This window comes from Battus philenor, unplaced genomic scaffold, assembly GCF_028537555.1.
Source record: "Battus philenor isolate CCGP_79_NKW_IND1 unplaced genomic scaffold, ilBatPhil1.0.hap1 SCAF_25, whole genome shotgun sequence".
NCBI classification, from domain to species: Eukaryota; Metazoa; Arthropoda; class Insecta; order Lepidoptera; family Papilionidae; genus Battus; species Battus philenor.
Window position 1 is genome coordinate 2,228,565 of NW_027181688.1, and position 19,563 is coordinate 2,248,127.

Consider the following 19,563-nt stretch of genomic DNA (forward strand, 5'->3'; position numbering starts at 1 on the left):
ATGAAAGATAAAATAGAATTCAATAAAAGCATTCCGTATGTATTAATCAAGTGGTTTTATCATATAATTTATCATTTCACTAAGTTTCTCTACTCCTAAATATTCTCAGAGATTTTTTATTCCAATCCGCGCTAGAAGTACTGCTGTGATCGAATAATAAGGTGAAATTATCATTTAAAACTCCCGGGAATTAGGAAGGTATGTAAATTTTAGATTAGTAGGACTATCTAAAAATTTTCCAAGCGTCTGTTTGTCAATAGGTTTTATTATCTCCGAGTTACACGTGTTTTCGTCAAACGCACCAAATCTCGCAAAATTGTCAAAAAGTCGTCAGATATTATTCCGCAACAACTGTAGTCGTCTGATTTGGCTCCATGTGACTTCTAGCTATTCAGAAAATTGAAAAGGTCAATATTGTGAAGCCTTTTTGACACTATAGAGGAGATAAAAACTGAATCGATTAAAGTTTTCAGAAACTGTTTTCAGGACTGGAAAAAACGTTGAAAAAAATCTATTTTATCAGATATAAATTACTTTGAAGAAGATGAAATTTGTTTGGAAGAATAAATAAAAAATAAATCTTTTGAGATCAAATTCACATTAGTTTTAGATGACTATTAAATTGTCGGTTGGGATTCGCGGTTTAGTACATTATTAATGTCATCTTTTCAGCTTATCCGAACGACCCGCATCTAGAGTTTTCTGACTTCTTTACCAAGTTCATTTTTCCACCTTGTTGGTGGGTGATCAACCCACGCTGACTTGACACTTCATGGTCTTCACTCCAAAAACTTAAAATCAAAGCGGCTGTATTCTACGCGCTAAGAAGCCTGCCACTTCAACCATCCAACCCACAGGGTTATGACGGTAACTTCGGTTCCTCTAAGGATCATAACATTGCTGATTCCTTGTGAAAATATAAGCCTGCCTTTATAGACAAGTAAATGAACGTAGTAATGTAAGGAATATTACCTTACAATTTAAAGAATTATATGTTGCATGTATAATATCAGGAAGTTTCCCCCTACGAAATTAACGAAAAACTCAATTAAATCGTGGATTGATACATCTTTATTTGCGGATACTAATTATTTATAATTACAAACAGATTAAAAAACAAAATTAATGTTATATCACGACAATTTATAACAACCCGGTCGGAAATTGTGAATTCGAAGTCAGTTTTATAGCGAGGAAATAACTAATTGTACATGATGTAATCACAGGAAGTAATTTCACTCTGAAAATGTGACGTGATATTTGCGTGTAGATGCGCCATTTTGAATTCTTTCTAAGATGGCGGACGTAAAATTGGCGGGCAAATATGGCGAATTATTGGTATTGAATAATTGATTATTAGAATAACATTTAACAATAATATAATAATAAGAGAAATAGACTGATAAAGATATTTAATATCTTTTTCGTCAACTTTATTAGTTAAATAATATAATTTAAGACATTGTTCACTGACGTAAGCGGTAAATAACCTATGCGATAAAATCAACTCCTTAAGCGTATTAAAAGTAATAATATGGTGGTTTTGTTGTAATAAACTGGTATCCCAGCAGTGGGAAACCGAGACTTACAGTCTTATATAATTGACACTTTGTGCATTAATTATACAAGATTACCACTGCTTAACAAAAAAGTTTCCAGTTAAAGCATGACAGAATTTGTGATGAATGAAACAAGAAGAATGCAAGAACATAAGAAGCATGAAAGAAGAAATAAATTTTACATATGAAAAACTCATTTACCCTTAAATTACTTTGAATTCTCCGCCTTTACACAAGGTGGGGCTCCCCTAAAAAGGGGAGCAAAGAAAAAACTTTCCAGAACTTTCCAGAACTTCCCATAGGATGGGCGAGATAGGATAGTATGCCTCCCCCATCGGTATCTTAGAGGGAGACCTGTGCTTTCCAATGGGCGTCTATGACATGAAACAACGAAACATTTTATATATAACACTATATTTTAAAAGTTAATTACGGTAAATGTTCTTAAATAGGCGAATTTCACATTTCTAAGCCGATTTCGTTCAAAATATTTTGATTTTATTACTTCATCACAACATATTTAGTAGCATGTAATTTATTGAGCAATCACTTTACACTTTTATATACAGATACATTAATTAATGTTTTATAATTAGACAAGATAATTTTTTTTATATATTATCTCTCAAATTTGTCTGATAGTGAACAAACTTAATTTGAGGTTATTATTTATTTATTTATATTTATTAATATTTATTGTAGTGTATTTGTCATGGGTTTATATATATATATATATATATATATATATATATATATATATATATATATATATATGTGTGTATATATCTGTACATACATTTGTGTATAATAATATAACACATTTGAACATTTATAGAGTAGAGGCAGTGCAGTGGTAGATTCCTAGGATGCAATCTTATATAATTCACGCTTTGTGCATTAATTATATAAGATTGCTACTGCTCACACAGAATTTTCCAGAGCATGAACAGCAGCGACCTCTGCTTACCATTATACCATACTATTATCGCCAACCAGTCTGCCAAAGGTGGCGATCAAGCTATCTCCCCCTATAGAAATCTCTGGGCTCGCGGCTGGCACTTGGTTTCAGTTGAAGTTGATGCTGTTGGTCCTAAGGCTTTTACAGCTTCATCCGAACTGAGTTCACGGAGCGGAAGGGTCCTTGAACTTGATAAAACAGAAGCTGGACAAACGCGGTTCAGTTGTACGATGACGTTCGCACGTAGTGAACCGCTCTACCCGAATAGAGCTGTGTAGTGTTGATGTTGTGTATGCGGCTTGGGACGGCAGCGTGGGCCATAGGTGAGCCAAGGATGGATCCGGAGCCAGCCTCGGTTCGCCCACGCTGTAAAAATATAGCCGTAAGAGAGAACGCTATGAAAATAACTAAAATATACGAGTCGAGCCGTATTAACGTCCGTTGACTGTTTTACTTTTTAAATTGCAAAGAAGACCGCGCTGACTATACCTGCCAGTGTTGAGAGATGTGAGCTAAAATATTTAAAAAGGGTTAATTAGTCCATTTCTATGCAAAATTCCATTCCGGATCACACCTCGGTTTGCCCACAACGTTCATCTTTGGACACCCATGCCTTGCAGTATACGTCTATAGGTTGAAACTTCTTTGAATATATGTATGAATTTTTATATATATATGTTGAATACCCGCTACTTGTTCCACTACTTCCATACTATATCTGTAAGTAATTACCTTGAGTGATAAGACAACCTCTTGTAATTTTTTCTTAGCTATTATACAACCATGTATTTCGTTGCTAGTATTAAATTAAAATAAAATAAATCAAAACGTATATATATGGCGATTTTTGGAGGAACTATATGTCTTGCATTGGGCGTCTGTCATGATATATCTGATATGGTGGTGATGAAACAAGACAAAGTAGAACATACCATTAATACCTTATATAAAGAGTAATTTTCTTCAAAATATGTAGTAAAGGATTTTTAAGTGTAATATTACATTTTTGAAAATGATCAAAAAACCTGTTGAGTTTCTTGTAAGCTTTTCTCAGATTTCGGCCCCACGTACATGTGTATTTTAAAAAAAGCTTTTATTTAATATTGTATATAGCACACGGTAGAATATATATATATATATATATATATAGTTGTATAGTAGTAAAAGAAATCTACAATGGGCGGTCTTATCATAGGCAATTACTTATATACAACCATAGTATGGAAAATGTGGAGGCATGAATAACGGATAGTTGTCCTGTTCATACTCGTATAGACAAAACATATATATATATATATATATATATATATATATATATATATATATATATATATATATATATATATATATATATATATATTTGAAATTCGATAGACCAATAACTTCTAGCAGTATTAATTCAAAAGATAGTGCAAAAATCTCTCGTATCTCTTACATTGGCATGCACTTTTGTGCACATTATAACAGTCGAAGTATTTACAGTGTGAAATCCATCCACTATATATAGGGTGTTTGGCTATACATTTAAAATCTTTAAAGGGGTAAAATAACAATGAAGCGTTTTGTCAAATAAGTATATATGCTCGTATATAACAAAAGTGATCACAGTTATGGTTTAAAGTTGATATGAATAATAAATACATTTAAAAAACTTTTAAGTTTTTTAACTTTTTAAGTTAAACGGTTTTTCCATACCCATAGTGTGGTGGTTGTGGAAAAATATGTACATAGTCCGCCATATTGGAACGGCGTAAATCTTGAATTTTAAATTTTGACATAATCGTGTTTTACTAGTGTAGCCCTTTCATTTCATACCCATATTGAGGGGGTTAATGAAAAATATGTAATCCGCCATTTTGAATAGGCGGCCATCTTAGATTTATAATGTTATTGATTTTATTATATTATATTGTCATCTAAATTAAATGTGTGTACCAAATTTCGGATCAATCTGACAACGGGAAGGTGCTTAAATTTCAATTTCTAATTTTGACCCAAATAAATAAACAAATTAATTCCGTACGGGTCGAACTAAATAAAACCGTTTAATTAAAACACAACATTGTTCATTACTAGAGATGTTCTTAAATACGCAAATACACGCACTGTCAATAGAGAAATAGAGAACCGGTTGAGTGTACAGCGTATCAGTGAAAGTGCACCATGGTCGAGCTTACTGGTACAGTCGGAGACAAAAGTGTATTATAAATAATAATTTTTTTGCATAAAATTTATGGTACCGAAAATTATCATAGAAATTTCGTAATCGTTTTTAAGTTATAACGTGACCAAGGGAAATAAATGCATTGTCCACGAGATTCTTATAAAAATTTGTTAAACAGATATCGATTCTATTAAAGAATTTACGTTCTCTAATGGACGCCACTACACTTAGAAATATTTGTACTGGCCATGTTAAGCACGGAACTGTTTCCGAAGTAAATTTTCGAATTTCTGCAGCTAGAACGCGTTCTAAATCTCTCTTCTTTTTATCAACTACTAAGACAAATATTGGTAGTCGTGCACCTTTATATATGATGTGTAACCTCCACAATTCATATATTAGAGATATTAATATATTCTCGTGCTATCTTGTATTTTATAAAAGACAATTCCATTCGAAATTATTATATATACACAATTCAATTTAAACCTCATTGGAATGTAACTGCTTGCTGTGACTCGTAATTATTACAATCTGTTCTGCAGAATGCGCTGGATTATTGATCCCTGTTTAGTAATGTTCTTGTTTTGTTTTATTATTGTTTGACTTTGATTAATTAAATGTTCTTAGTGAGATAGTTATAAGGTAACAATTGTAACTAATTTTATATTTCTAGTTTTATAATTTTTTACTGCAGTTTGTTACTTTATATCTCCAATGAAGTAAAATAATAATAATATATATGAATTAACTGCCCTGTTAGATTTCGTACAGTTAATATAGTCTTACGTAGCTCAATTAAAAAAATACGTATTTCAGATTGAAAACTCTGTTTATTAGTAATTTTCAAAAATATTTTTTACATTAAAAGGTAAAGTCAAAAGAATTTTGTAATAATGTGATTATAATTAAATTTTAGAACTATTTATATAATGTTTATAGTTGATCACGAAGAACAAATCTGTCCATAGTGTCGTCACATAAATAATTTTTGTCTATCTCAAAGTTCCCCAAACTTTTTTGTGTCGTAGACCCCTGCCATGTTTTTCCGTGTTGGGTAGACCCCCTACTTACTTGATATTGATTTTTTGTAAATTTCTTACTGTAGTGAAGTTTGGTGTTAAAAACTTAAAGTAAAAACACATGTTAATTTATACATTTATTAATTGAATTTAAATTAAAACTACTCAAAATAACATTTAAATTAACATTTTATCTGTTATGTTAAATATTCGTACCATTAAATAAACATGAGACTGCGACTCTCAGGTTTTTACAAGTTCAAAATGTATTGCGACCAAAAAGCCAATACCAACATCCTACAACTTACACAATTTTATAAACATATATAATTTTTTAACTTCATAGGTACTTTTATAAATAATGTAAATGTTTTGATTATAAGATAGTATGATGTAAGTAAATAGGTACTATCAGTGTATGTGTTGAGATCCACTATCGTGGACCCCCATTTTCATTTCATGGACCCCTAAATTTTTTTTCGCTGACGTAGACCCCTTGCAGGTTGTCATAGTCCTCTAGGGGTCGATATAGACCACTTTGGGAATCACTGGTCTATCACTACGGACTTCATTGTCAAGTTTAGTTGCATACCGAGCCATGAAGAGAGTTATACTAGCATTTATCTAGGTGATCGAATTAGTGAAATGTGGTATCTGAAAACCCGTAGAAGAATGGTAGTACTCACTATAGCCTATATTGGCACTTGAAATGGCATTAGGCAGGCCACAGACACTGAACCGGTGGAAATAAACTTAGTTTTGCCCCGCACAGGGCAGTGGTGATGGTACTAACCAAAAAGCTAAAGTACGACAACTCATTACTGACCATGGAAGGTGAGCCGCTTGGTCTGACTAGGTTTGTCCGGATATCAGGCCTCATAGTTGATGATAGGCTCACGTTCAACGGCCATATTCAGAACGTAAGTAGGATGGCCCAGGGCCTCTATAGTGATCTGTACCAGGCCGCTAAAGTATCTTGGGGTCTGAACCCTGAGGTGATCAGATATTTGTCGGTACTAGAGCAGACGATTTTATCTGCGAGTGCATGAGTGCCGGTGGCTAAGAAATTGCGAAGATCCACAGGACCCGCATTTCTGCACACGGCCCTGACCCTTGCTGGGTTGCATCCTCTAGACCTTCGGGTCCACGAAGCTGGCCGCTTATTTGAGATCACGCGTGGCCATTCCCGGCAGGTAGTGATGCACCAGGACTGAACCTATAACCGCTGACCAACAAGCGCAGCGAAGGAAGCAAGTCCACCGATGGACAGTCTTGGTCAGACGACGTTATTAAGAGAGAGAAGACGCTGAATCCAGGTCGCTTCCAGCCAGTCCTATTTTAAAAATATGAAGAAGGCTTATATCTAACAGTGGACGTCCTGGATCTTAAATGAAGATGAGGGTCACAGGTTATTTTGCTATATGGAAATATATCATCAGTCCATCATTTTAAGGCATTTGATATATCTGATTGGTATATATAAGTAGAACCGCATGGATGTTTCATACGAATTCGACATCTTTCAGCTAAAATGAAAATGATAATAGAAAAATGTATCATTACACTTGTCGCCACAACTGTACCACTTATTTAACTGCCTTACATAAGAATACGAGCGCAGGGTCATTAGCTTCATCAAGCCGTAATATGGTTATAAGTTCAAACCAGAAGTCTGGACCTCCGTGAGGTATGGAAAGTTAAATAATTACATGCTTAATTACTATTACTTATTTATTTAAATGTAGTTAAATTATACATAATGATTATATTACAGTATAAATTATTATTTTTTTTTTACTTATATTCGTCATATTGTATTTAATCCAAAAGTCATATCTATCATCATTAAAATATAGATTATGTAAAAGTATAATTTATGTATATATATGTAAAATAATTATGACGTCATCTGTATTTACACATGTGAAATTAAAATCATATTTGCATTGGTCATTCCATAATTAAACATGATATATAGGGTGGGCCAAAAATTTTTGCAAATAGTTACACGACACACAAACAATAGTCGATTACAGGAGTGCCAACGGCGAGACGGAGCACATCTCGACGATGTAATTTAAAAAATAAATTTTAATAAATGATAATTACGTTAAATAAATCATAAACAAAATAGCATTTGTACTTTTATTTCTACACATGTTTCAAAAGTGCAAAAATTTATGGCCCACCCTATATATGATAAATTGAAAGCAAATTTTTTAAAAAAGTAAATTTTGAAAAATTGTCCGTCTAAAGTGGCAGTAGGGGGGGCACATCGCCTGCTTAACCTATGGCTGATGGAAGTGGAACGTTCTAAAGAAACTACCACGAGGTGGTGGACACGACGCGACCTTCATTAGGTATACCCACGACATCATACAAAGGTTACAGGAAGTTATTGCATACGGGGAGCGCTCTGGTCATGGTGGCGATGGGTTGAAAAGAATAATTAGAAAAAAATTCCAGTTCGAGCTTATATTTGTAGTGTCGATATATAAACCTCAAAAGCAGACGTTGAGTGTTTGTAGCATTATTTTAAAAATATATTTATTATTTGGCCAACAGTGTGTCGCCTGTCACCGTGTTGGAAAATCAATCACCAGAGAATATATCCAACAATGTTTTTTATCAAAAAAGAAAGTATACTTCATTTTTGAAAAATAAATTGATTATTCATAATTAACATAGGAAAACACATGTTGTGTCAGCTCTTAGTGTCTCTACGTAAAACCATCTGACAGATAGATGTAACAATTTAAAATTACTTTAAATTCTAACTTCGTCATCGTCATTTTAGCCGTATGATGAAGAATGTTCACTTCTGGATAAAGTTCTTCCCCATATTCAATAGAACCTTAGTCACCATCAGCCAATAGTCACCCATTGCATGGCCTAGGCCTTTCACATATCGTGTTATTATTACGTCCTAACCGACGCGAGTCAGACTACTTCCCGAAGAAAGAGAGGCTTTACAACCTTCTCATTCTAGTAATACTCACTTAAACTAGTGAAACTTAGATGGCAGGATTGAACCTAATTTATTTACGTGGTTCCTTTCTGCTAAATAGTACTGGACAATAAACAAACATTTGTTATTTTACGATGATTATGATTATATGATTGTTATTTTATGATGATGATTGCGTATGCAGCAAACAATGCGAATCACACAACCGCCACCGCCAAAATACTCAACACGTGTTTTACCCCTCCACGGGTCATCTTCAGGAGTTATGTTGAATACGCCGCATAAGCATTTATCAGCGGGCTGGCGGGCGGTGCACTTTATTGCACGACTACCACTGTATGTGCGAAAGTGGCTAAATATTGGCCCTTTTCTTACTTAGGATGAACTTCCGCGAGGTAAAGCCTGATTCCATTAAATATTGTTTTACCTCGTCTCATGTAATTTACTCGACTGGGGAATCTGGTACTATAGTCAGACGGTCAAAATCCATTAGCGTAATTCCATCTACTTCCTAAACAGATAGAAGCGCGTTCGTGTTATTATGCTATATTTTCATAGCACCACACGGTGTGTAATGTTACGACATTCGCTTTACTTTCTTTATCTACACCATCTTGCCACGAAACTACTTTCTCTCATTTCCCTTTCACTCTCCACATCGTGTGTTAACAGTCCCGTTAATAAACACTTGGATGTTTCCTTCCAAACAATCCTTTTAATATTCAAATCGTCTATATTCATAAAACCATTACACTAGATCAGAGTTCCCCAAACTTTTTTGTGTCGTAGACCCCATGCCATGTTTTTCCGTGTTGGGTAGACCCCCTACTTACCTGATATTGATTACATGTAAATTTCTAACTGTAGTGAAGTTTAGTGTTAAAAACTTAAAGTAAAAACACATGTTAATTTATACATTTATTAATTGAATTTAAATTAAAACTACTAAAATAAAAATTTTGTATCTGTTATGTAAAATATACGTAACATAAAATAAACTATAAATAAAATAACATAAGCAATAAGTCAATATTTTTAGTGAGAAGAATGAACCTGATGCTTTAATAATAAATTATCAACATTTGGCGTCAATTTTTTAAGGGTTAATCAAAAATCTTAAATCTCCTCGGCTAATGATGTCCAGTCTGTGGACCCCTGTTTTCATTTCATGGACCCCCAAATTTTTTTTCGCTGACGTAGACCCCTTGAAGGTTGTCATAGACCCCTAGGGGTCGATATAGACCACTTTGGCAATCACTGGACTAGATCAATTCACTAGTGTTAAGAATATGTCATAAGACGTTTAGGCAGGTAACACTGCGTGATCATGGAGCGCTGGCATATCCTTTCGCGAAAAAGTGATGTTGAAAGAGGCTGTGAGAAAGAGAGAGAGAAAGAACATCAGAGCTCCTCATCCGCAGTCGAAGACCTGGATGTTGAAAGGGTCATACCGCGCCCTACTCCATCCCCCATACTATTATCTTAATAGATCCGGGGTGATCCGCGAAGTAAATCTCGTCTTTTTATGACGGAAGAGTAACTGCAGCTCTATTCTAAGGAGTTAAACCACAAGGTCGCTCTTGAAGCCACGGTAGTGTGCGAAGGCTATCCCGTAGTTTTAATAAAAGGCTTTGAAAAAGACTGTAGGATTTTAGCCAGTAGGAGTACAGTATAATCCTTTCGTTACCCCTACAACGAAAGGGTATCCTATGCTGGAATGAAAACCTGTATTCGATGTGTTTGAAGTTATAGTGCTAGCCGATCTAGGCTTTGTGAAGCTTCATCGAAATTTAGTCTGCGGTAACAGAAGGTCCGTGGACTAAAAATTGACGGTATGTGATCGTACTCCAATTACAACAAAGACGCATACATGTAGAGGGACTATACCCGTGTAGGTGTATAGTGTAATGAATGACGTGTAGAGTATGTTATGCAAAGCGAGGACTACTCGACGGTCGGGAGCGACATGATCCTCTCCAGACCGCCCTGGCTTGAACGCGGGTTAGGCGGGCGTGGCCGCCGAGTCATGTGCATCGAGACCAAAGGGGCTCGATGTCAAGCGCATGTCCTGATGTCGAAACAGGTGTGAAAACCTGTATCTACGAGATTAGTGACAAACATAAAAAACTGCGATATTTACAAAGTTATTAGTAGAGATAAATATAAGTTTTTGTAAACTTATCAAGGCTCATTAGTGACTTTTTTCTAAGCAACTGTAGGCAATACTTACAAAAATTTCTTCGTTGCGCACTTGTATTATCAAAAACATTATTTAAAAAGATCGTAAGTGAAGTTATAAAAGAACTAAAGCATAAATGATTTCTAAATGATAAAACATCATGAATAAATTAATATAATTAAATGAAGGATGTTTCTAAAAGTGATCATCAAAATGATTAAGAAGTAATTACGAAAAAATACAACTGAGTTTTATGTAGACTGTTCGTAAACCAATACCCTTTTGTAACTCACGTAGTAAGTGAGAGTGAGTAAGAGATGTCACTACGTTTTTTTAACGGGACTCTTACTGCTGTCTATTGGCAGATTCTTCTAGTTTGAGGCGGCAGGGCGGTGGTTGCGCCTAGCCTAAAGCCTTTTTTGACCATTGCGTAGAAGTCTAATTTGATTCCCTTTACTATTGAACTAGGCTCTTCCAGCGACGAAATCTCGGGGTTCATAGACACTATAATCGGTTCAATGTAGAAAATTAAGTGAATACATTAACATAGAGTTCCCATTAAAATTGCCGAAGAAAGGTAACATGAAACTATTCAGGTGCACAGAAAAAATACTCCTATTGACAATTTCAAAGCAATAAATGCTGTCACTTACAGTTAAAATATGCCTAAGCCTAATTTAAGTGGTAAATTTCAAATTAAGGTAATGACAACCATTATTATTTTTTCAGATAACATGGCGCTTCGAAGAGAATACCTCACATTCACCATAGCAGTTCTTTTAATAACGCTGCAAATCGCTTCGTCAGCTAAAACCAATGCAAGTCCAGTTTACGAAGTTATAAACGAACAGCCAAAAGCAGATGACAAACTGATTAAAACAAGCGCTGTATCTAGTCTCCCTTACGGTAATCCACTGGCTGGGAATTCACAGCAAAACGCAAAACTGTATGCACACAATCAACAGGCAATGTTCAATGCAGAAAGGGTACGACAACATAAAGCACAGCTGCAGAGGTGGATAAAAACTCCTCACTTAGCTGACAGCTACATGCGAGCCTACCACGAATCACAAGAATCCCATCAGCTCGCGTTAGAACAGCAACAATCAGAACTAAACGATAACAAACCAAAGCAAGCACAACGTAAAGAAACACCCAAGAGGTCTAAAGTACAAAGTGATTTAAAAACAATTAAATCTGATGTTTCTAAAACTGATAAAAAAAGAATACACAGATCATACGGCTCAGTTGGCTATGAAACGGTATATGTTCCATCTACATCACAATTCACGGGACAAATAACACCAAACGTCATAAACGAAATGACCCACAATTATTATCCAAAACTTTACCCAGATTCCGCAACGAATCCTGAAATTTACACAAAGTATTATCCAGAAAAAGACTATCAATCCATTCAAGATATCGAAACATTAAATTCACTTCTCAATAAAAATCCAGGTGAACAGTTAACTAAATTCAACGCCTTGATAAATTCGGGTAATAATCACAACGAAAATCACGACAGAGAATTGGAGACCCCAATTGATTTATATTTCTACCTAAAAGGACCCGCAAATTTAGCCTCGCATGAAGTTTATCCAAAATACGCACCATTACCAAGAATACGTAAAACTAACAGTGATGATTATAAGCCTATCAAAGAAGATGATAAGGAAATAAGTGAAACACCAAAGTATAATACTCAAGCTCAACCAGATAATCCTTCACAATATGATGCAACTAAAGATATACGCTATATCAATACAGAACTGACAAACCAGATCATTAGCGCTGGATACAATCCCCTATATCACGAAGATGAATACACTTTGAAAGAAGATAAACCATCGCATCAAGCATTACAATATGGACAACAACCTACTGCATATTACAGTTTAGATGATGATAAATCAGATGAAGATTTAAATGAGAGATATCTTCAACATAACGCTAATAAAGGCGTTCAACATCTTACACACACCGGATCTGGAGTATCAGCGTATGATGATGAGAACGTAAGTATAAATTTTGATTCAAATGTGTTTAATACAAGTCTTAGATTTAAAAGATCTTTATTAGAAACTAATCCGTTTATATTGTCAAGGGAAAATGAAACAGATACAAATGCTTTTAGTGATATTTCTAGAAATAGAACGGAAATTCCTAAAGCAGAATCTCTAATACGAACACAATTTAATCCAAAATATAAGCGTACAACTAATTACGGTACGTTCCTAACTACTCCAAATTTTCCGATAGGAGAAGCAATAGATTATAGGGAAGATTACGAGAATATGCCAAGAATATTTGAAAGACCCAATTATGGTGCCCAAGAATTTGTCTACGATGAAAATGATTATAATTATAATGATGATTTAGCATCATTTGATTATGATTACGAAATTCCATCACACAAATCAATCAAACAATCAATATCTATTCCTAATCATAAGTTTAGATCATTTGAAATGTACGCACCATCGGAAAATTACGGTCAAAATATAAACTTCAAAAGTTATACGAAATACAGACCATTTAAAAGATTCCCTGATGTATCGACTACAATTGGACCTATTTATAGCTCTAACAACTTCGCAATATCCCCACATACTTCATATGGAATTAACCAAAATTACGAAACACCTGATTCGTACAATGTACCACAAACTAAATTCAATATCCCAAATGTACCACACCTGTCAGAACCGGTGTATATGTTAACACAAACACAGTTAGCAAAGCTCATTGGACACCATAATTTGAATATAGAACATTTAGATGTTTTCCAGTTGCCAAAGGGCAAAAGAACACGTTATCCAGGCAAATTTAAAAAGTTTTCAACTAGAAACAGAGGTGTGCGTAATATACTGAAGCTGCATAAATTGCACGTGATTTAATTCGAAATTTAAATATTAATTCAAATAATTGCATTTTTAATTAAAATTATCATTATTTCTAGAAGATAAGTTTTAAATTATTACTATTATATTTATTTGCATTGTAATATAAATATGCATAACGTAATATTCCTTCATTTTAATTGTGTTGAGAAAAGTCAACACAATCCGGCTTTATATGTAATAACAGAAATGGCGGGAACATAAAATTTAGTTAGGTTTGTAGAGAAGTGTGGTCGAAGTTGTTAAATCATTATGTATTGCAAGTAGGCGTCTCTTAAAATGCTATGCGTCAGCCCCGATACGTTCGAAAACAGATTAATCTCTTTAGTTGACTTCTTAAACCATATTTAAAGTTATTGATACGTAAATAAAACCAGGAAAGGCAGTCACTTAATAAGGTCAAATTTTCCTAATACTACCTTGTAACTCCGGATATAAATATTTACTATAATTATTCAATTAAATTATCTGTGGAGTTAAAAAAACTTTCACCGTTTCTGCAATTTTTTTGACATACTTTTCCGGAATTCAACTGTGTATGTATAAATATTCATTATGTTAAATAAATCAAAATATGTATGTTTGTTTGTGTATTTTTTTTTTTATTATTCGAGTTTAATATTGTTATTTATTTCGTTTAACCTGCCAGATATACAATTATATTTAGCATTGTAATGATATTGTAATACTATATTAAATTATAAAATATTGTAATTATTAACCTTCAGATTATTTCTATATTGTACAACAATATTTATTTATATTAAGGATACATTTAGTTATTTATTTTAACTCATATACATTACCTATTAGATTCTTTAAGGTTAAGTATTATTTAAAATTATTTCTACAGTTTAAATGAAATGTATAATATCCAACAGACTTGTAAATATATTAATATTTTGAAACTAAATCATTAAATTATTAGTACGTATATATAAATAAATAAAATTGGTGTTTATGTTTTTAATAATAATATATTTCATTTTTACTACATTTATATAAATTTATATACGGTACATATATAATAATTACATTTTTTTAATTTTCGTCTGTCTGTCTGTTTGTTCCGGCTTATCTTTGAAATGGCTGGACCGATTTTTAAAGGACATATACTAGCAGATAGATGAACATGATGTGCGGCTAAAGCTACTTTTGTTTTAGAAAAACTTTTATTACATAATAATATAATTTATTGTTTAATTCCATGCAAAGTCCCGGGTACAGCTAGTTTGTAAAATAATTTTGTAAAATCTTTTAAAAATGTATCTCCATAAAGTTGTTATTGCATTATGATTGATATTGCATGATGATACTGCATTTATATTTTATAAATAAACTGTATATAAGTAATCTTAATTATTGTACGAATTTTTCGTTTAATTTAACAATTTTAAAATAATCTGTGGGACCTTCACTGAGATATATTGCATATAGATTTCCAAAAACCGGTTGTAAACCTCATTATGTCTTCGAACGACCTCAATAATGTCGTCTTTCCATCTTTTGGGTAACTGCGCAAAGCCTTCGGTTCATCGGAGCGCTCTTTAAGCGGAATTATATAATACACAAGCGAGGGCGGACAGGGTCGGCCTGCTTGGCGACAGCTACGCCACGCCACACTACACTACAGTCACAACACTACACATCTACACGGATGTAGTTCCTCTTTGTGCAAACGTCATTGCTGTAATACGATCTACTTGAGTAAAGTTTTTAGCTCTCCGACTTCTGTTTCCGTGAGCTCAATTGTAAAACTGCACAAAGCCTAAATTGGCTAGTAGCGTAACATTATTTATACCATATGGTAGTCTTGCAACCGGTGGTCGTTGGGGCAGGTAGACGCGGCGTGGAGAGGTTCCACACTAGGTAGACCTATGAAATGGTCAAGGGGGAGTTGCTGTATGCGTGTAGCCAGACCAGGATCTTTCTGGGAGGTGTATGCCTTGCGAATAGCGTCCATCGGCTGAAAAGAAGACGACGTATTATGTATGATATATGACATATACAGCGCTGGCTTGCCCGTCTCCACTATAAAACCTTAAGGCTCTAGTAACTATCTGTTCCGTGCGGTATATGGCCTGCTCACTGTCATTTCATCTAGACCAGAGTTCCCCAAACTTTTTTGTGTCGTAGACCTCTTGGCATGTTTTTCCGTGTTGGGTAGACCCCCTACTTACCTGATATTGATTTCCTGTAAATTTCTAACTGTAGTGAAGTTTAGTGTTAAAAACTTAAAGTAAAAACACATGTTAATTTATACATTTATTAATTGAATTTAAATTAAAACCACTCAAAATAAAATTTTGTATCTGTTATGTAAAATATACGTAACATTAAATAAACTATAAACAAAATAACATAAGCAATAAGTCAATATTTTTAGTGAGAAGGATGAACCTGATGCTTTAATAATAAATTATCAACATTTGGCGTCAATTCAATCTGTTTTGATATTATAAGACAGTATGATGTAAGTAAATAGGTACTATCAGTGTATGTAATGAGATCCACTATCGTGGACATCCATTTTCATTTCATGGACACCCAAATTGTTTTTCGCTGATGTAGACCCCTTGCAGGTTTCCATAGACCTCTACGGGTCGATAAACACCACTTTGGGAATCACTGATCTAGACAATTTACTGGGTTGATTCGGATACTTTATGGATCTAACAAATTGTATCTCATATAAAAATCACATCATAGAAGTTTTGTTTTAGTTACATGGGTTGTGTTTTTTTAATTTATTGCAATAAGTCAATAATAACCGAAAGATTAAATTTAAAAAAGATAATAGTTTGTGTGTATATCTTTGTCTGCGGGTGTACTCTATCAGTTCAACTTGTCTATTTTCAAAATGTTTTACATATTTTTGATGTTCATATTTACTATTACGAAGCATTTCGAAGTGTGTAACATATAACTGAATACATAAATCAATTGCTGACAATTAATATATATTATACCCTATTAGAACAGTGGTAGTTCAACGGTAGAGGATTGAGACTTGCAATCGAAGATCGCGAGTTCGATTTTTGGGAGAAAATCTTATGTAATTCACATTTTTATAAAATTGCCAATGATCACAAACAAATTTCTAGAGGATTGGCAGCATCATCCTCTACATAGCATAATAGCAAACGGCGATCGCCAAATCGCTTGCCATACATGACGATTTTGTAATATCCTCTCATAGATATCGTTGGGGAAGTCCCATGAAAGTGTGCGTCTATGGGCGGAAACGACGAAGACACCCTATCCAAAAATCAATGGTTTAAAAAATAATAAATTACGTAATTATAATATAGTATTAAATGTGTTTTTAAACGGTTTTATTTAGTTCGACCCGTACGGAATTTATTTGTTAATTTATTTGGGTCAAAATTAGAAATTGAAATTTAAGCACCTTCCCGTTGTCAGATTGATCTGAAATTTGGTACACCCATTTAATTTAGATGACAATACAATATAATAAAATCAATAACATTATAAATCTAAGATGGCCGCCGATACAAAATGGCGGATTACAAATTTTTCCTTAACCCCCCTCAATATGGGCATCAAATGAAAGGGCTACACTAGTAAAACACGATGTTTATGTCAAAATTTAAAATTCAAGATGGACGCCGTTCCAATATGGCGGACTAGGTACATATTTTTCCACTACCACCACACTATGGGTATCAAAAAACCGTTTCACTTAAAAGTTTTTTAAATGTATTTATTTATATTCAGGTTAATAAATTTTAAAATTTAATTATAGTTTATTATCTGTCCTTGTAGACTATGTTGCCAGATTGCATTGTCGCATTCCGATAAAAAAAATATATGTCATTGTGATAACTATACATACTGATTGAAATTATGTTTAATAAATTTTTAACCTTTTTATTTACAAATTAGCTATACAGCCATACAGCATACTATGCAGCCAATTAAAGCTTTTTCACGTATAAGCAATAATCATGTAGATAACAAGTTACATCAACTAATTCAAAGTCATTAAAAATATTACGTAAGTGACTTTCACGTCCGCTGTCTAAATATGAACTCTATTAAAATTAATATATGTATGTATAACTATTATAATATACAAAGCCAATGCCGTTGCGGCTTTATGAGTAGATGGGTCAAGAATTTTTTTTCACACTGATTATCCTTATTTATACTTCTACTGGAGATCCTTTCGCCACTTGTTCTTTCTTGCTAAAGTTTTCGGAAGTGACCAAGTCGAGGTTCAGTTCTCTCACGTTCTCTTGAAACTGACTGCTTAACTGGTAACCTTGAGTTTTATCACATCGTGGCAAGTCTACCTAAACTATCTTGGCCGCCTTCAAATTCGGTGATATTTTAGTATGTAGCATCCCAAGTCGAAGCTTCCTAGAGACACCTTGAGCTAGCCACCTAAAAGACGTGTTGGACTAAGCGTCCTGAGTGCCCTGGAACCATCGGAATCTGCAAATACCATTCTGGCTGCATAGTAAGTCATATAAAAAAACTGAACGTCAATAGTCATCTTTTTTTTTTCACCGGGTTTAAAAAAGGGTATGTTACGCCTTTTCTCCCAGCGGTAACTCTGTTCGAAGTGGTAGTAATGTTAATTAAGTAATAGCGACTGACCAAGTCGATGTTCAGCCCTTTCAGTCTAAACTCTGAACAAACACACACATCTAAAAATCATTTTTATAGTACACCAATATTTATTATTGATTTATTAATTTCAATATACAGGGACGGTTAGAAGGAGATACCAATTTAAATTTTAGATATGTTTTCTTTCAATGATGTATAATTTGAAGCTTACAATATAGTACGACATATTATACACCAATACCTCGCTTTGCGTCGTTTCGTTTTGCGTTTTTCTCGAAGTTGCGTCGCTGCTTAATTAGTACTAATTTTCACTGTACGTCGCTAGATTTTCGAGGTTGCGTTGTTTTGGGTTTGAGTCTTTAATTTTTTTTTTTAATTTTCTTTTTTTTCCAAAATATGGCAACACTTTTGTTTCTAATTGCGCCATGCCATCAAAACTCGGGGATTCCCTTTCTAACTAAAAATCAACGCATTTTCACTTCGTTTTGCTTATTTTGGAGTTCAGTTTCAATTACGTAGTGTGTTGTGCCTTTTAAAAGGAGAATAATAAATTTATATCAATTTTAACGTATTATTTCTGGTTACAAAAAAGGTATAAATTTTTCCAATTTATTTATTGGCAAATATAACTCATATTATTTTTGTTTTTTAAATGTTTACTTTGTTCAATTTTCTTTTTAAAAAGTTGTATTTTCGTAACCCTGGAACCTATCTTCGATCTTTACATGGTTTGCTATTGAAAATCTTAATTCACTTTACGCCGTTTCAATTTGCGTCGTGTTTTTTTGGAACGTAACCACGACGCGAAGTGAAATATTGGTGTATATATACTCTATTACTACTGTCCTGTGCAAAGCAGCGGATAAAATCGTGTTAAATAAGTTTTGCTAAAAAAATCCAAAGAATTTTATGTTTAGCGGTTTAACCGTGAAGGCTGGACAAGTTTGTTCCGAAATGCCCACTTATGGGTTCACCAGTCCCACTTAAGGCAAGTGATATCTATGTCACAATAATCGGGTGCATTAGCCATGTATTACTTTCACATTATATATTGCAAAAAATTTATATTCTGATCTTCATAGATCTTTTTAACAGAAAGTATATGTAAGCAGATTACAGGTGATTTTAAATAGGTTGTAAAAGCTGACAAGGTCAAAGTTTTAAACCTATTTTCAATCACTCTGTATAATGTCACTTTGAAATATGTCACATTA

The 19,563-nt window shown here is 33.7% G+C and overlaps 1 protein-coding gene across 1 annotated transcript in view; it reads left to right on the plus strand.

Annotated features, from left to right (window-relative positions):
• The window catches only part of LOC137924850 (uncharacterized), a 38,653-nt gene that overhangs the window by 17,118 nt on the left and 1,972 nt on the right, over positions 1-19,563 (plus strand). Inside the window, exons 2-4 of the mRNA XM_068768229.1 lie at positions 3,243-3,272; positions 11,622-13,741; positions 14,136-14,138. Coding sequence (XP_068624330.1) covers positions 3,243-3,272; positions 11,622-13,741; positions 14,136-14,138 — 2,153 coding nt within the window. The remainder of the gene's footprint in view (positions 1-3,242; positions 3,273-11,621; positions 13,742-14,135; positions 14,139-19,563) is intronic.